At 38.4% G+C, this 15,923-nt stretch overlaps 1 protein-coding gene across 2 annotated transcripts in view; it reads right to left on the reverse strand.

Annotated features, from left to right (window-relative positions):
* Positions 1 to 15,923, reverse strand: part of CRYBG3 (crystallin beta-gamma domain containing 3) — a 147,939-nt gene that overhangs the window by 26,533 nt on the left and 105,483 nt on the right. For both annotated transcript variants that reach the window (XM_017967157.4, XM_002761299.7), the window contains one exon: positions 13,776 to 13,902. In XM_017967157.4, coding sequence (XP_017822646.3) covers positions 13,776 to 13,902 — 127 coding nt within the window. The remainder of the gene's footprint in view (positions 1 to 13,775; positions 13,903 to 15,923) is intronic.

Here is a 15,923-nt window from a genome sequence, read left to right on the forward strand (position 1 = left end):
TTATTTTTATCTGAATGAGCTGATTCAAAGAACTGGTCCTCAAGCTCTCAGAGTCTTTCTTCAGCTTGGTCTATTCTGCTATCAACACTTTTGATTGTCTGATTGTATTACGAAGTTCTTGTAGTGAGTTTTTCAGCTATACCAGATCAGTGGTATGGCTTAAAATGGCTACTTCATCTTTCAGCTCTCGTATAGTTTTACTTGACTCCTTGGATTTGGTTTCTACTTTCTCCTAAATCTTGATGATCTTCATTGCCATCCAGATTCTGAATTCTATGTCTGACATTTCAGCCATTTCAATCTGCTTAAGAACCATTGCTGGGGAGCTGGTGCAGCCATTTGGATATAAGAAGACACTCTGGCTTTTAGAATTGCCAGAGTTCTTTTGCTGATTCATTCTCATTTGTGTGGGCTGGTATTCCTTTTTATTTGAAATCGCTGTCATTTAGATGGGATTTTTTGCATTATATTCTTTGATGCCCTTGATGATTTGACTGTAGTATGATCTTAGGGTTCAGCTGACTGGTTTAATTTCTGGTTGATTTCAGGGGACCAAGGCTCAGCTCAGCACTCCTGGGTTGTGTGCTGTGTGCTGTAATCCTGGCAAATAGGACTACGGGCTTTGTTCTCTTGCCCTCAAGGTTAAGTACCTCTTGCGCTAGAGGGGCTGAGGTGTTCCTGGTCCACTGGCAACCACACACCAGAGCAGGGTGCTGGTAAAAGTGCTTCACTGGGGCAATGACATCAGCGTGTTCCAACAGAGCAGTGTGAGAAGGCTGTAGGCAGGTGTGCAATGGGGAGGCTGCAGGTGGGCATGTGCTGGTGGGGGCTCTTCTGCAGAAGCTCTCTAATGGTTAGGCTGGGTCTGCTGGTGAAGGAACTATGGCAGTGGCTTCTGGGAAGCATCATGGTTGGGCTGTGAGGCTGTGCTGCAAGTCGGTGTGGCTAGGCAGGAACTCTTGGAGAGGCTGGCAAATGGGAGACCCATCCCACTGGCAAGACAGTCCTGTTGCGTCCAGGTCTCACAGTCAACAGAGGCCGAAACCATCTGGAGCACGGCAATCCTTAGGGGATGGTAACGCTCCACTGCAGCTGTTCGCATGCCAAACCCTCTAGGCTCTGCGCAGGCTGGAGTCCTGGCCCTGCCACTCTTCAAGCAGTTCTCCCAGCCAGCTCAACTTCGGTGCAGGTTGTGTCTCCTGCAGCTAGCATTCCGGAGGTCCAGGGCAAGAGTGGGTCACTTCACACCTTTTTGACTCACTCCTTCTTCAGAAGCCACACAAGTAATGGTGCTTGGCAAACCTGTACAGGGTTCCCAGCTCCCTCCTCTGTGAGTCCAGGGCCTACATCTTCTCCCTGTCCACTCTCAAGGGCTTATTTCCAAAGATCTGCTCAGTGAGCATTGGTCTTTTTTATTTTGGGGGTTACACAGTAAGTGTAGACATCTGTGGGATACATATTTTGATACAGGCATGCAAATGTAAATAATCATATCATGAAGAATGGGGTATCCATGCCCTAAGCATTTATCTTTTATGTTACAAACAATCCAATTGCAATCTTACTTATTTTTAAATGTGCAATTAAGTTATTATTGATTATAGTCACCCTGTTGTGTGATCAAATAGTATATCTTATTCATTCTATCTTTTTGTAACCATTAACCATACTCCCCACACCCCCTCTACACTTCCCAGCCTCTGGTAACCATCCTTCTATTCCCCATGTTGATGAGTTCAATTGTTTTGATTTTTAAATCCCACAAATAAGTGAGAACCTGCAAAATTTATCTTTCTGTGCCTCACTTATTTTACTTAACATAATGATCTCCAGTTCTATAAATGCTGCACATGACAGGACCTCATTCTTTTTTATGACTGAATAGTACTTCAGTGTGTACATGGAATACATTTTATTTTTATCACATCCACAGATGAATCTGTGGATGAATAAAGAAAATGTGTGGATGAACACAAGATGAATAAATGTTCCATAGATGTCTATAACACAATATGAACAGATATTCCACAGATGAAAAAAGAAAATGTTACATGTACAGTTGGATGCTTCCCAATCATAGCTATAGTGAACACTGCTGCAACAAGCATGGGAGTGTAGATACCTCTTTGATACACAGTTTTCCTTTCTTTTGAGTATATACAGCAGTGGGATTGCTGGATCATATGGTAGCTCCAATTTTCAGTTTTTTGAGCAACCTCCCAACTGTTCTCCACAGTTACTGTATTTACTTACATTCCCACCAACAGTGTAAAGGGTTCCCTTTTCTTCACATCATCAGCATTTGTTATTGCCTTTTGGATACAAGCCATTTTAAGTGAAATGAGATGATACCTCATTGTAGGTTTTTTTTTCCTCCAAGACAGAGTGTCTTGCTCTGTCGCTCAGGCTGAAGTGCAGTGGTGCAATCTCAGCTCACTGCAACCTCCACCTCCCAGGTTCAAGTGATTCTCCTGCCTCAGCCTCCCAAGTAGCTGGGATTACAGGCATGCACCATCACACCCAGCTAATTTTTGTATTTTTAGTAGAGACGGGGTTTCACTATCTTTGTCAGGCTAGTCTCGAACTCTTGACCTCATGATTTGTCTGCCTCAGCCTCCCAAAGTACTTAAATTACAGGTGTGAGTCATCGTGCCTGGCCCCACCTCACTGCAGTTTTGATCTGCATTTCTCTGATGATCAGTGATGTTGAGCACTTCTTCATACGCCTGTTTGTCATTTGTGTGTCGTCTTTCGAGAAATGCCTATTCAAATCTTTTGCCCATTTTTTGATCAGATGGTTAGATTCTTTCCAGTTGTTTGAGCTCCTTATATACTTTGGTTATTAATACCTTGTCAGATGGGTAGTTTGTAAATATTTTCTCCCATTCTGTGGGTTGTCTCTTCCCTTTGTTGACTGTTTTCCTTTGCTGTGCAGAAACTTTTAACTTGATGTCATCCCATTTGTCCATTTTTCCTTTGGCTGCCTGTACTTGTGGGGTATCGTCCAAGTTTTTGGCCAGATTAATGTCCTGGAGATTTTCTCCAATGTTTTCCTGTAGTAGTTTCATAGTTGGAGGTTTTAGATTTCAGTCTTTAATCCATTTTGATTTGACTTTTGTATATGGTAAGAGATAGGGGTCTAGTTTCATTCCTCTGTGTATGGATATTTAGTTTTCCCACATGCTGTTCTTGATGGCCTAGACTCTCAGTAGATGGAGCTGTAACTAGCTACATCTAGTAGGCCATCTTAGCTCTTCTCTGCTTTGTTCTTAACTCATTTAGTCCTTATAATTTACCTTCGATGTGGGTACTATTATTATCCCTGCTTCAGAGATGAAGAAGAGAGGCACAGTTGACATTTGAATCCAAGACAGCAGAGATTGTGTTCTTAACCCCAAAGCTATTGTTCTAAAATGTTCTAAATACCATTATCTTATAATGTAGAACATCTCTGGTTGGCAGGTGTAATATTAGACGGGAGATCTGACTTCATCTTGCTTAGCTATCATCTATGATCCATTCTTACCTATTCCACTGCTAAACAAATGTGTCCGCCATCTAAATTTGAAGTGCTGAGACCTTGGTACAATTACTTTGCTAGGACTACATTTATATCAACAGATCCACAAAATAACTGGATACAAATTAAAAAATCTATATAATACTATTTTTTTCAAATTAAAAAAACTAAACAGACTTGCACTTTGGCACTGTATAGTTCTTTGGGGTTCAAGTCATTTGTACTGAAAAAGTGTTGATAGCTTCAAGGTTACATTAATTGGTTAGGCCCTAAATAGAATATATACTTTTAATTTAGAAATATTTTGCAATCAGCCACTGAGAACAGCCCTATTTGTACAGCCCCAAAACATCAATACGCCCCAATCTTTGCCAAATGAACCAATGCTAAAAAAACTAAGTGGAATTAGACTGAATTAAAGAAAATTAACCATCATGCATACCTCAAATAGCCTTCAATTCCAAGGAAATACCAAACAGTATGCTGATAAAAAAAGTATTTGAAATGATAAAAGTTTAATTGAAGGCTCATAGATGTCCGGTAAGACTCTAATCCAGAATTTTAGACTTGGCCTACTTAAAACAAAATCATATAAATACCTCAGCCTTTCAAGACTCAGTGTTGAATAACAAATATTAATTAACTATTGTCTATGAGCTATTATAATATTGTTGAGTGTATATCATGGGCCAAATAAAGGCTTTACATGTACCAGTTCATTTAACTCTCATGTCTTATTAAATGAGAATGTTGAAGCTTAGAGTGGTGAGAAACATGTCCCCACGGGGGCTGGGAGCAGTCACTCAAGCCTGTAAATCCCAGCACTTTGGGAGGCCGAGAAGGGCAGATCACAAGGTCAGGAGGTCGAGACCATCCTGGCTAATATGATGAAATCCCGTCTCTACTAAAAATACAAAAAATTACCTGGGCATGGTGGCACACACCTATAATGCCAGCTACTCAGGAGGCTGAGGCACAGAATCGCTTGAACCTGGGAGGCAGAGGCTGTAGTGAGCTGAGATTGCGCCACTGCACTCCAGCCTGGTGACAGAGCAAGACTCAGTCTCATAAAAAAAAGAAAAGAAACACACCCAGGGTCACTCAGTTAACAGTTATTAATGGTAGAGTCAGGACTTGAACCAAGAAGGTCTCTAAGACACTCAAACCAAACTCTTTACTAGTAAACTATAATCCTTTTCAGAGCCTCTCTGATTTGGTTTAGAAAGTCAGTTTCAATATGGGTTTATGTTTCTTACTCGTCTTTGTTTCCTTCTTTTTTAAAAAAATTGATACACTTCAAAAATAATAAATAACACATATGAGCATGCACTTAAAACCCACACATAGTACATTTTAATTTTACTGTATTTGCATCAAAGTTTTAAAATAAATAAAACATAACAAATTCAGATGAATTTAAACTTCCAACTCCCCAAGGTGACCACTATGCTCAAGTTGTAATTTTTTTCAGCTTATATTTTTATATTTCTATTAATGGTTATGCATCTTTTGTTTTTAAAATTTACAGAAAATGTATTCTACTGTAACATCTTTAGTAGCCTGCTTTTCTGGCCTACTGTGTTTGAAATTTGACTCTTCATACATGTAGCTCTCCAAATCATTGTAAACTACTATATTTCATTCCTTTATAGGAATGTGTGGTTATTTGTTTCATCCATCAGAGCTGCAACAGATGTCCTTATTTCCCCACCACTGTAATGAACACTTCTTTCACTAGCTATGTATGAATAATCTGACTTCCCTGCAACTAAGCCAAACCTTAGTATTTTCAGATTTTAAAATCTCTGCAGCTAGAGTAAGCTAATGTTACCTCCTCATTGTTGTAAATTTTATTTCCTTGATCACTAGTGACGGTTAAGGATGTCCTGAGCCATTTTTCCCCCTCTTCTATAAACTGCCTATTTACATCCTCTGTTGGTTTTTGAAATGGATTTTTCTGAATTGGTTTGAAAGAGCTCTTCTAATTATTTTATTCATTTACTTGTTTGTAGAAATGGACCAGCCACATCCAGGCTCATCTGGAATACCTGGCCTCAAACAATCTTCCCATGTCAGCCTCCCAAAGCACTGGAATTACAGGTGTGAGCCACCACAGCCAGCTAAGAGCCATTCTTATATTCGTACACTAAACCATTGAAGGTTATATAGAATGCAAATATATTCTGTGGCTTGCTGTGGCAGTCTGAATAATTAATGCCTCTCCCCATGCACCCCAAATGTTCACATCCTAATTCTTAGAACCTGTGAATAGGCCACCTGACATGGTAAAGAGGTACTTTACAGATATGATTGAGAATTAAGGACCTTGAGATGGGGACAATCATCTGGATTGCTCAGGTAAACCAAATGTAACCACCAGGGTCCCCATAAGAGGAAGGTAGGAGGGTCAGAGATAGCAGATAAACAGCAAAGATTGGAGTGAGGCACACTGAAGATGAAAGAAGGTCACGAGTTAAGGAATGCTGGTGGCCTCTAGAAGCTAGAAAAGGTAAGGAAATGGGTTCTTCCTTAAAGCTTCCCAGATGGAATGACTGCCAACACCTTAATATTACTGCAGTATGACCGATTTCAGACTTCTGGCCTGTGGAAGTGTAAGACTGTGAATATCTGTTATCTTAAGCTACTAAGTTTATAGAAATTTGTTGCATCAGCAATAGGAAACTAATACATCTGGTTTCACGTTTTACTTATTCATTTGTGCTTTTTCTGTTTGAAGAAAGCCATCCTACTCAAGTATCATCAGGATAGATTCCTATAGTTTCTTCTAAGTTGTAAAGTTTGCTTTTCACATTTAGTTGTTCACATCTGGAACTTATTTTTGTGTTTGGAGGAAAGCAGGATTCTAACTATGTTTTTCCATGGAATGGGTCAACTCTCTCAACATTATTTATTTAACAGTTCCTCACAGCTCCACTGAAATGCTGTTGTCTTCCAAATACTGTTATTATATAGGTCAGTCTCCATGCTACCCTATTCCCCGATCCCATTTGCCTCCCCTTGTACCGGCTCCCACTAATTATTACTGCTGTATAAACCAATATATATTTGGTAGGATAAGTGACCCTACATGTTGTTCTTAAAAATTATCGTGGCAATTTTGGACCCATTATCTTTTTCAAATTAATCTTAGGATAAGCTTGTCATGTTTTACGCCCCACCTCCACCCTCAAAGGGACAGAACACTATTAAGTGTTTTGCCTGAAACATTAATTTGGGGAAGACCATGTCTTTACAATATTGAGCCTTTTTACCTATAAAAGATTGTATCTCTCCAAAGTTTACTTCCTTTAACAGGCTTTATAATATTCCTAGGAAAACACTTACTGCCTTGTATTAGATTTATTTCTAAGTGCCCTTAATTGCTATAGTTTAATTGCTATTTATCTTCTGCCCTGAAACTTTTAGCCCTAACAATTTATCACTTATACCATAGATGCTCTTGCCAGTCTTGTTTCTTCCTTTTTTAAATCTTATTTTATTTTTTAGATTAATTTTTTTTATTAGCTAGAATTTTAGAATACTGAATAGCAGTGGTGACAGGGAGACCTTTGCCTTCTGCCTGAATTTAAAGAGAGTTGTTTCAAAATCTCATTGTGAATTGTGATGTTTACTGTAAGTTTTTGTTGCCTTTCATTTTCAAAATGTGCATAATAGTTGATACCATTAACTATCTATGGGTTCAGCTAAAAAGTTTAATAGTAACCAAATTCTTCTACACTTTATAAACTCATTCCATCTTTTCATTCTGAGGCTGGATTTATAGTCTCTCTCTATTTGTAGCTATGCCTCTTATTCAGTATCCTTCCACAGAATGAATCATTGTCTTGCCAATTCTTATTCTACCTCTTAAGATCATTTATGCCATCACAGTCTTAATTTCATCTGAAGTTTTTCTACAGCCTCTTGTTATAATGTTTCTTTAGTTTTGCCTGCTAGGAGCTGCCAGGGCTGGATTATTATTTCAAAGCAGCCAAACTTCCATTCCAAGGCCCCAGTAGAGAAATTAGAGAAGCAACCAGCTAACACTGCTCCCATGGAAAGGCAATAAAACAGGTTAGCCCACACGCTCCTGGTGCAGTGCTTAATGTTTTATGCAATAGTCTGAAAGTTGCAGTTACATCCATCTTAGATCAATCAACAGTTGCTCATGTATCTTGCTCCTGTCTATATATGCCATTATTCTTTTAATACCCAGTCTGACTTTAAAGCATTTCATTAATAGCTAGCAGCTGTAAATTACTTTTTTTTAAAAGTTAGATTCCCTGCCATCCCCTGAATTCTAAAGCTACCAATATAACACTGTGAATAGATAAGACACAAACCTATAGTTAGACCAAAGCACAACCCCTCTTATGGAGGAGCTGAAGTAGAAGAACGAACTTGACACAAATACTGCCTATATATTTTAGGCATGACTGAGTTTATTTAGTCCACTTATTACATAATGGACTCGATATTTTTACAGCATTGTGCTAAGTAGAGGGGACATAAGGGTGACGGAATTCAAAGCTCCATTAACTATAAATCATGCCCTCAATAGCTTTACAGTTTCACTAAGTGTGATGAAAAGGAGAAAGTGAAAAGCATCTTAAGATGCAGAGAAAGAATATTCAGGACAGACAAAAGTCACTTTAAGAAATGAGGATCATTGAAGGCTTCCTAGAATTGAGGTCCTTTAAATTAGATATCAAAGAATTTAGAAAGAAGAGAGAAAAACTTCATTCTATGTTTCCACATAACATAGAGGAAGTTTAAGGAAGATACAGGGAGTGGGGAGGGAAAGCTTGTAAACAGGATCTATGAGCAATAATATTGGAAAGGTAGGACCTGATGTCAGGTCTGGGCCTTATGGGAAGGTTACATGCTCAAAGCTGCAAAGAATAAAAACTGAAAAAGAAAGAGGCCAAAGGAAGAAAATTAGTTATGTACCCATCACAATAGTTTTAGAAAGAATAAGGCACTAAACTTAGTAATGGTAGTGGAAAGGGGATAAGAGGAAAAGCTTAAGACATCTAATGGGGCTGGGTGTGATGGCTTACGCCTATAAGCCCAGCACTTTGGGAGGCCAAGGCCAGCGGATCACTTGAAGTCAGGAGTTTGAGACCAGCCTGGCCAACATGGTGAAACCCCATCTCTACCAAAAATACAAAAATTAGCTGGGAGTGGTGGCATGTGCCTGTAATCTCAGCTACTTGAGAGGCACTGAGGCATGAGAATTGCTTGAACCTGGGAGGTAGAGGTTGCAGTGAGCCGAGATTGTGCTACGGCACTCCAGCCTGGATAACAGAGCCAGATTCCAACTCAAAAAAAAAAAACAAAAAACCACACATATTATGGGGTAGAATAACTAATACTGAGAGCTGCTGATTGGATGATTTAAGTCATGAAGTAGGGAGAATCAAAGATGAAGACTAATGGTAAGACCAGATGATGGGAGGTAATGAAGATGGCTTTCAACAGAAACAGGGCAGAAAAGAACGAGTCTGTGAGGGAAAATGGGATGCAGGCAAAACTTACTGAAGACCCATGTCGAATCCGGGAATGGAGCTCAGGAAAGAACTGACTATTGCTTACTCTAGATATCTGTGAATCATCTACACTGATGGAGGCAAGAGCTGATGTTACGATAATGAAAATTTCCAAACACAAGAGAGAAAAGGCCAAGAATAGGTATCTGAGAAACATTACACTTGAGAGGCCAAGAGGAAGATAACATTTGGATTTGATGATGAGTTTGTTATGCTAATTCTGTTTATTCAATATTCAGTACTTAGCACAGTATTTAGTAAATAGTTGGTGTTCAGTACTTTAGAGTGAATACATATATAATGCATCTTCAGCAGTGGTGTTATCATGCAGCATTTGTGATATTTATATAATGAATTCAGCTGGATGGTGCAGTGGCTTGCACCTATAATCCCAGCACTTTGGGAGGCTGAGGCAGGTGGATCGCTTGAGCCCAAAAGTTTGAGACCAGCCTGGGCAACACAGTGAAACCCCATCTCAACCAAAAAAAAAAAAAACTAGCCAGCATGGTGATGAACACCTGTAGTCCCAGCTACTTCGGAGGCTGAGATGAGAGAAAGAATTCAGCCACCTTAAACATTTTTCTTTGATTAAAGCAAAATAAAATACCTTTAAACTTTCTTCTACAAAATTACTAATCAGATGTGTTTTACATTCATAGAACCCTACACTAATGCCTCAAGCATCATCTTAGGTCTTTTTATCACCTTACTGATCTTTCACACCCCATATGATTATTTCTAAATATAGAAAACTTTGGTTTCAGCCCTCATACAACAATTCAGCTTCGTTAGTGATATTCAATCTCTTTCATCTTAAAAGGTCTTCTTGTAATCACTGCTAAGCAATCAAGCTATTACCAAACCAAGGCTGCTGAAAACTTTAAAGAGAAGTTAATAGAAAGCCATTCCACTATGGTTTAAGATAGATATATAGGCATATTATTAGACACGTAATTTTCCAGATACATATCTCTGTGAAGAGCCTATGAAACCCTGGGTTTTAGTTCACTTTCCTAATTCTAGGCCACTTAATTTGTTACTTTTTTTCTCAAATGATTATACAGAGCTATCTTAGTATGATTAAATCTCCCTATATTAAATTACTTGATGATTTTAGAATTCTAAATGAATTCTGAAAGAGAACTGGGAACCATATTCTGAGGCAGACTTTTCTACTTGTCTACCATATACTTCATCTGACAGCCACCAAACCACCTCCAGACTGTCACTAAAAATTCATCTCAAGTTTTTTAAAGGAAGTTAGCTCTGTTACAGTGGCAGGCAGAAATTATTAAAATTGCATCTCCTCTCATTTTCTCCAAAATCTAGTAACAGAGGTTATACATCTCTGGAAGATTGTATTACTGTTTGAATACACTTTGTAAACTTCATCCCTGCCCCACTTATGTCAGGCTTGTTCTCATGACTTGCTTTTGGAAACAGAATGTGAGTGGACACAATGATGTGTGCATGGACAAAATGAATCTGAGCAGAAGCTTCAAATGTGACTCTGTGATTGTGACCTTGATCCCTCTTTCCCACTGCCATGAAAATAGTCATGTCCCTAATTGGAGGTGCTCCCATTAGCCTGGTCCCAATGCAAAGCACATAAAAAAGTATATCTAAAGCCAACTCACAAGCCTCAAGTGGAGGCCAAACAACTGTCTTGCCATTTCTGAGACAAAATATGAAAATGAAATGAACATTTGTTTTAGACCATTAGGATTCTGGAGACTGTTGTGAAAGCTAATACATGATCTTATTCCCTCTGACTCTGTGAATCCTAAAGCCAGATCAATTCTTTTTCAGATCCAATTAGAAATATGACCAGGATACTTATTTGAGACAGAACTGGAGGCTGTCCATGATTTGAAAATACCTGTTCTAACAGTTTCTTTACAGAAAAATTAACTGAGATACAGATAAATTAAGAGATCTGACTATGGTCATATCAGTTAGAAGCAGAACTACGAACTGTGCTCCCAGCTCCATGCACTGTAAAATGACTGCAACACCGCAAATTATGTGTCAGTGGCCCTCTAGAATGTAACCTTTACCTGTACCAACAGAATTTAGCCTGGAGCAGCAAACTGTCATTTTCAAAATACACTGATATTCTATAAAGATGAAGTCTTAAGACTCCTCAATATTATACTATTATGACACGTAAGCACCAAGCTGTAGCATATCTGGAAATACCAACTGCAGGCAACATCCTTAGAATTCTGAAGTTTTAACTAACAAAAGCAAAAGCAAAGGATTAGCTCATACTTACATAATGTCGACTTAATTACACAGAAACATTTCCTAGAATGAATCCAGAATTACACTGGATTGTGGCATAGATAGGAAATCCACAAAAAATGCATATCAATTCCTAAGTAAGAATATAGTTGGGAGAATCACAGAAAGAATCAGAATGAATCAGAGAAGCAGAATAGGTAGGGTACCTAGCCCTGTCCAGGGAAAGGAGACAGAATCTGGAGGATGTAAGCAACTGGGACCTAGAGAGTGAGAGAACTCTCTTTTGAGAGGAACGTTAGCCTACAGGCTAATCTCAAAGACTTCTACCTTATTTTACACAAATCTTATGCTCAACAAATAACCTCCTGATGACTAATTCAGTTTCTCTTGTTCTTCCAGAGAGGGGAAAAAAAATGCCAAGGACAGAATTCTCGAGCATGCCAGTCACTAGAATCCACTTATTATAAAATACTAAATTGAGCTTCTGGTTTACATATCAATCTTCCTACATCTGATTAATTTAAAGCTTTGGCACCTCTGCTGAGGTGTCTTCATGGTTAATCTGCAGATCTTTGTAGGATATTCAAACTCCCTCATACTCCTACCATTTCAACAGCAAACCTGCTGTCATAACACATCTTCACAAAAGATGTTTCAAATATTTTCAATATATTATGAATAGGCAATAAGATAACTAATATGCTACCCTTACATAAACTGAATATACTCTAAACCATTCTTGAAGTGAAAAGTCTATAGATTTCAAGTCCTTCCCAACAGGCACCTTCGCTTATGCTGCCTGGAGTCCACAGGACCAAAACTAAAGACACGCAACCGCACAGGACGACTTATGTGAAAACATTTCTTTCTGTTTATTTTCACTCCCCAATTTTTCATTTTACACTTCATGAATCTACAGGAATTATGCCTCTTCACAGAAAAATAGTAACACTCATTAATTCTGACCCTGTTTCTAAAATGCCCTCCCTAGAAATTTTGTTAGTTTAGTTCACTGAATTAAGAGTTCTCCAAACCCTTTCAAGATGTTGCTTTCAAATTTAGGCCTCTATCTTTTGCTTTTATAGTTAACACCAAATAAATATCAGTCTACTGATTTGGCCACTGAAAATGGTTTAAAAAAATTACTTTCCAGTAAACATGGACCACCTTCCAATGTCTTTTCCAGCATTATCGAAGCCTCAGAGACTTGCCAGACCGCATTTTCTTTTTTTTTTAACCAGCTTTACTCCAACCCACAAGAAGTATTAGTAGCCACTTATTCTTTGCAAGTTGGTATTTCAGAGCCATTGAGAGAGACCAAGAACACTATTTATATTCTTGTTCTTAGCGTTCTTAGCCAAGACTCTATAATTAGTCTGATACCAAGAATACTCTATCCAGGAATGCCTTGTGAAATAGGACTACAGTGCTTAGGGTGAGATCAAAGATCCTGAGTATGGCCATTATCCCTGGAGTCAGCTCTGATGGAAAGGTCTGAGTCACTATTACTATTATGTAGAGTTTCTAATCAGCTCTGTGTAAAACTCGAGCTTTGACCAAACATGTCCCCAAGTAACCGTCATAACTAGATATCTTAAAAGTATCCCAGATCCTCACTAGTTCCTCTGCACAGATCCTATTGACCAGGGGCCCACAGTTGATGTCCTGGAGTTGTGATTGTTTTTCTCACATTTCAAATTCTAAATAAATGTGGTGAAAAGGAAAACCTACTTACTCTATAAATAAGGGCCTCAAGGTGACCCAGATCATTCTGCTCACACCAGACAGAAAAGCCCTGGTTCCACAAAACAAGGTTTGAAATTACTGTCTGTGGTGGCCCATGTCTTAAAGTAACAGAGTTAACCTTAGGAGCAGACAAACTGTCATGTGACTTACCTAGAATAATAAAGTGGTTATTTTTATGTTTAATCAGCTCTAACAATAACAACCATGGTGCTAACAGCTAACATTTAAATGAGAGCTCACCATATGCTGTGCACTTTATAAGCATCATCTCACTTCATATCCCAGTGGCCTTGTAAGTACTGTTATTTTATTTTCATTTTTACAGATGAGGAAGCCAAGTAACTGTGCCAATGTCACTCAAATTGATTAAAGTATCAAACTGGAAGTTAAGTCGAAGCCTATATTGTTTTAGTTCTTGAGTTTTACATCCCCATTTTTTTAAAAAAGTAGAATATCAATATTACATTTTGGTTGGATTTAATGACTGAACCTCAATTTTACAATTGACCAATGAATTATTCATATTTTTGAGATGGAGTTTCACTCTTGTTGGCCAGGCTGGAGTGCAATGGCATGATCTCGGCTCACTGCAAACCTCTGCCTCCCGGGTTCAAGCAATTCTCCTGCCTCAGACTCCAACTTCATATTATCATCTGTGGTAATTAAACTGGACAAGAAAAGGAGTCTCATAAGTATACATTTTGCAAAGTACTTACATAGTCAATGGGCTTGAGAGATTTGACTGTAGATGCTGGGCAGCCGCAGGAAGTAAGGTCAGCATAGAGGCCTTCTTCTAACACACAGTGATTAACAAACATGTCTTCTTGGTAATACAGGAGCCAGCTAAAAGCCAACCAGTAAGACACTCAGTCAAATTGCAATCACTTGGCAGTTTAGGCTCATTATCATGCTGTGGGAACTGGGGTAGGGGTTGGGCATAGCAGGTAGCGCAGAGCAGCACCACACCAGCTTTAAAAACAAAAACACACCAGCTACCACTATCATTCCCTGACTGCTTATGATGTGCCAGGCACGAGGTGAGGCACTTTACATTTACTATTTCATGGTGTCCTTAATAATCTAAGAGTTCGGAACATCCTCATTTTATAGGCAACAAAAGTAAGGATTAGGAAGGAAAGGTGATTTTCCCACGGTTCCTCAAACTACTCAATGATAGAGAGAAAGTCTGAAATAAGACGATGCCTGCTTTAATCTAAAGACATTCTTTTTATTTAGTGCTTGCAAGATAGTGCTCTGGGATTAGATTATGGTGATTATTAAGTGCCTGAACAGATTATAAGTTCTTTTTGGGAAAAATTAAAAAATTTTGTATTCAGTTTAGATGAGAATAGAAGATAGGTCTTTTAAAATCACACAAGAGTATATAAAACCTACAAATCTGAAAACTAATGGAAAAATTTAAAAAGAAATAAACCGCTTAGAATCTTCAATACTGAGTTATCTTCAGTACAGCATTCATCAAAAGATTGCTTAACACATACCCTTTTGAAAAGAAGGAGCCTAAGGGAAAAATTAAATGGCTGTTACTAATTTAGTTTTGGTGTGGTTAAGTTCTAGCCCTGTATTTTAAGATCACCAGGACTACTCTTGTTAGACCAGTTCAACTTTGGATAACCGTAGAAATGCTGTTGTGACATCATAATTTACTGTCATGTCTTCTACTGTAATAGGCATTTTAAAGTCAACATTTATCAAAGATTTCTAATGTGCCAGGCATAAAGCTAGCTCATTATTTTATTTAGCCCTTATACGACTCCTTTGAGGTGGGTACTATTATTACCTATCCTTTACAGGTTCAGAGAGGTGACCCATTTTGCCTAAAATTACATAGCTAGAAAATGGTGGAACTGGGCTCAAATCCAGGTCTCTCACACATTCCAGGTGCTTACACAATTCCCATAGTTCTTGTCTTCTTTTCTTATCCTGCTGTCGTATATTTCCTACATGAAGAGATATGTGTGACTAGTTTGTCCTAGAACTCAGTGTCAAGAAAAAGACATTTTCCTCCAGAAAATCTTCAGTGCTTCTCATTAACAGACGATGATCCTAAATCTTGTAAGATATTTTCTTTTATCTTAGTGTAGAAGAAACTCAGAACCAAATAATAGTAACAAAATTATTTCAGGTCGTTGGTATGTATATTTCTTATTAGAGTTGCAGATTTCTACTTAACTCACAGTGCCCTACTTTATGTGTTTTAATGTTGTAAAACTCTCATTTCCTTTTCAGAGTTAAGTATATAAACAAAAACAAATACAAGGAGGCTCAAGGCAGAAGAGCCATAGGAAATAGGAGAAGGAAAGGACTGCTTGATTTAGGGTTAATTAAGAAGATTAACAGAAAGAACGGAGTGGACTGAACCTTAAAGGATATGTCTGAATTATTACTAAGCAGGTGTCACAAATGTACGTAACTACAGGAGACCACAGAGATAATGCAGATGAGTAGTGTAACAGGTGGACACAACTTGGGAATGGTGGGGACTATGGTAGGCTAGAAAGCACATATGCAATCTATTCAGTTACTGACGAAGGCAAAAGCTTTCCCCGAGTCTTAAAATCGCCTGATTTTTAAAGAAAAGGTGGAAAACAGCTTCTTCTGAAAAATATCCTAAACATAAGTATTATTAATACAAATTTTTTTTTAACTTGGCATACATGCCAAACAAACGACATCTGCTGGCAAGATTTACCAGAGACCTCCAGCCCTTGGTATGAAGCCGCCGTCAGCAAACTGCGGCATGTGGGCCAAATCTGCCCCACTGCTTGTTTTCAAACAGCCCATAAGCTAAGACTGGTTTTCACATCTTCAAAGGGCTTAAAAATTTAAAAGAAGACTATTTC

Source organism: Callithrix jacchus, chromosome 21 (assembly GCF_049354715.1).
Source record: "Callithrix jacchus isolate 240 chromosome 21, calJac240_pri, whole genome shotgun sequence".
Taxonomy (NCBI): Eukaryota; Metazoa; Chordata; class Mammalia; order Primates; family Cebidae; genus Callithrix; species Callithrix jacchus.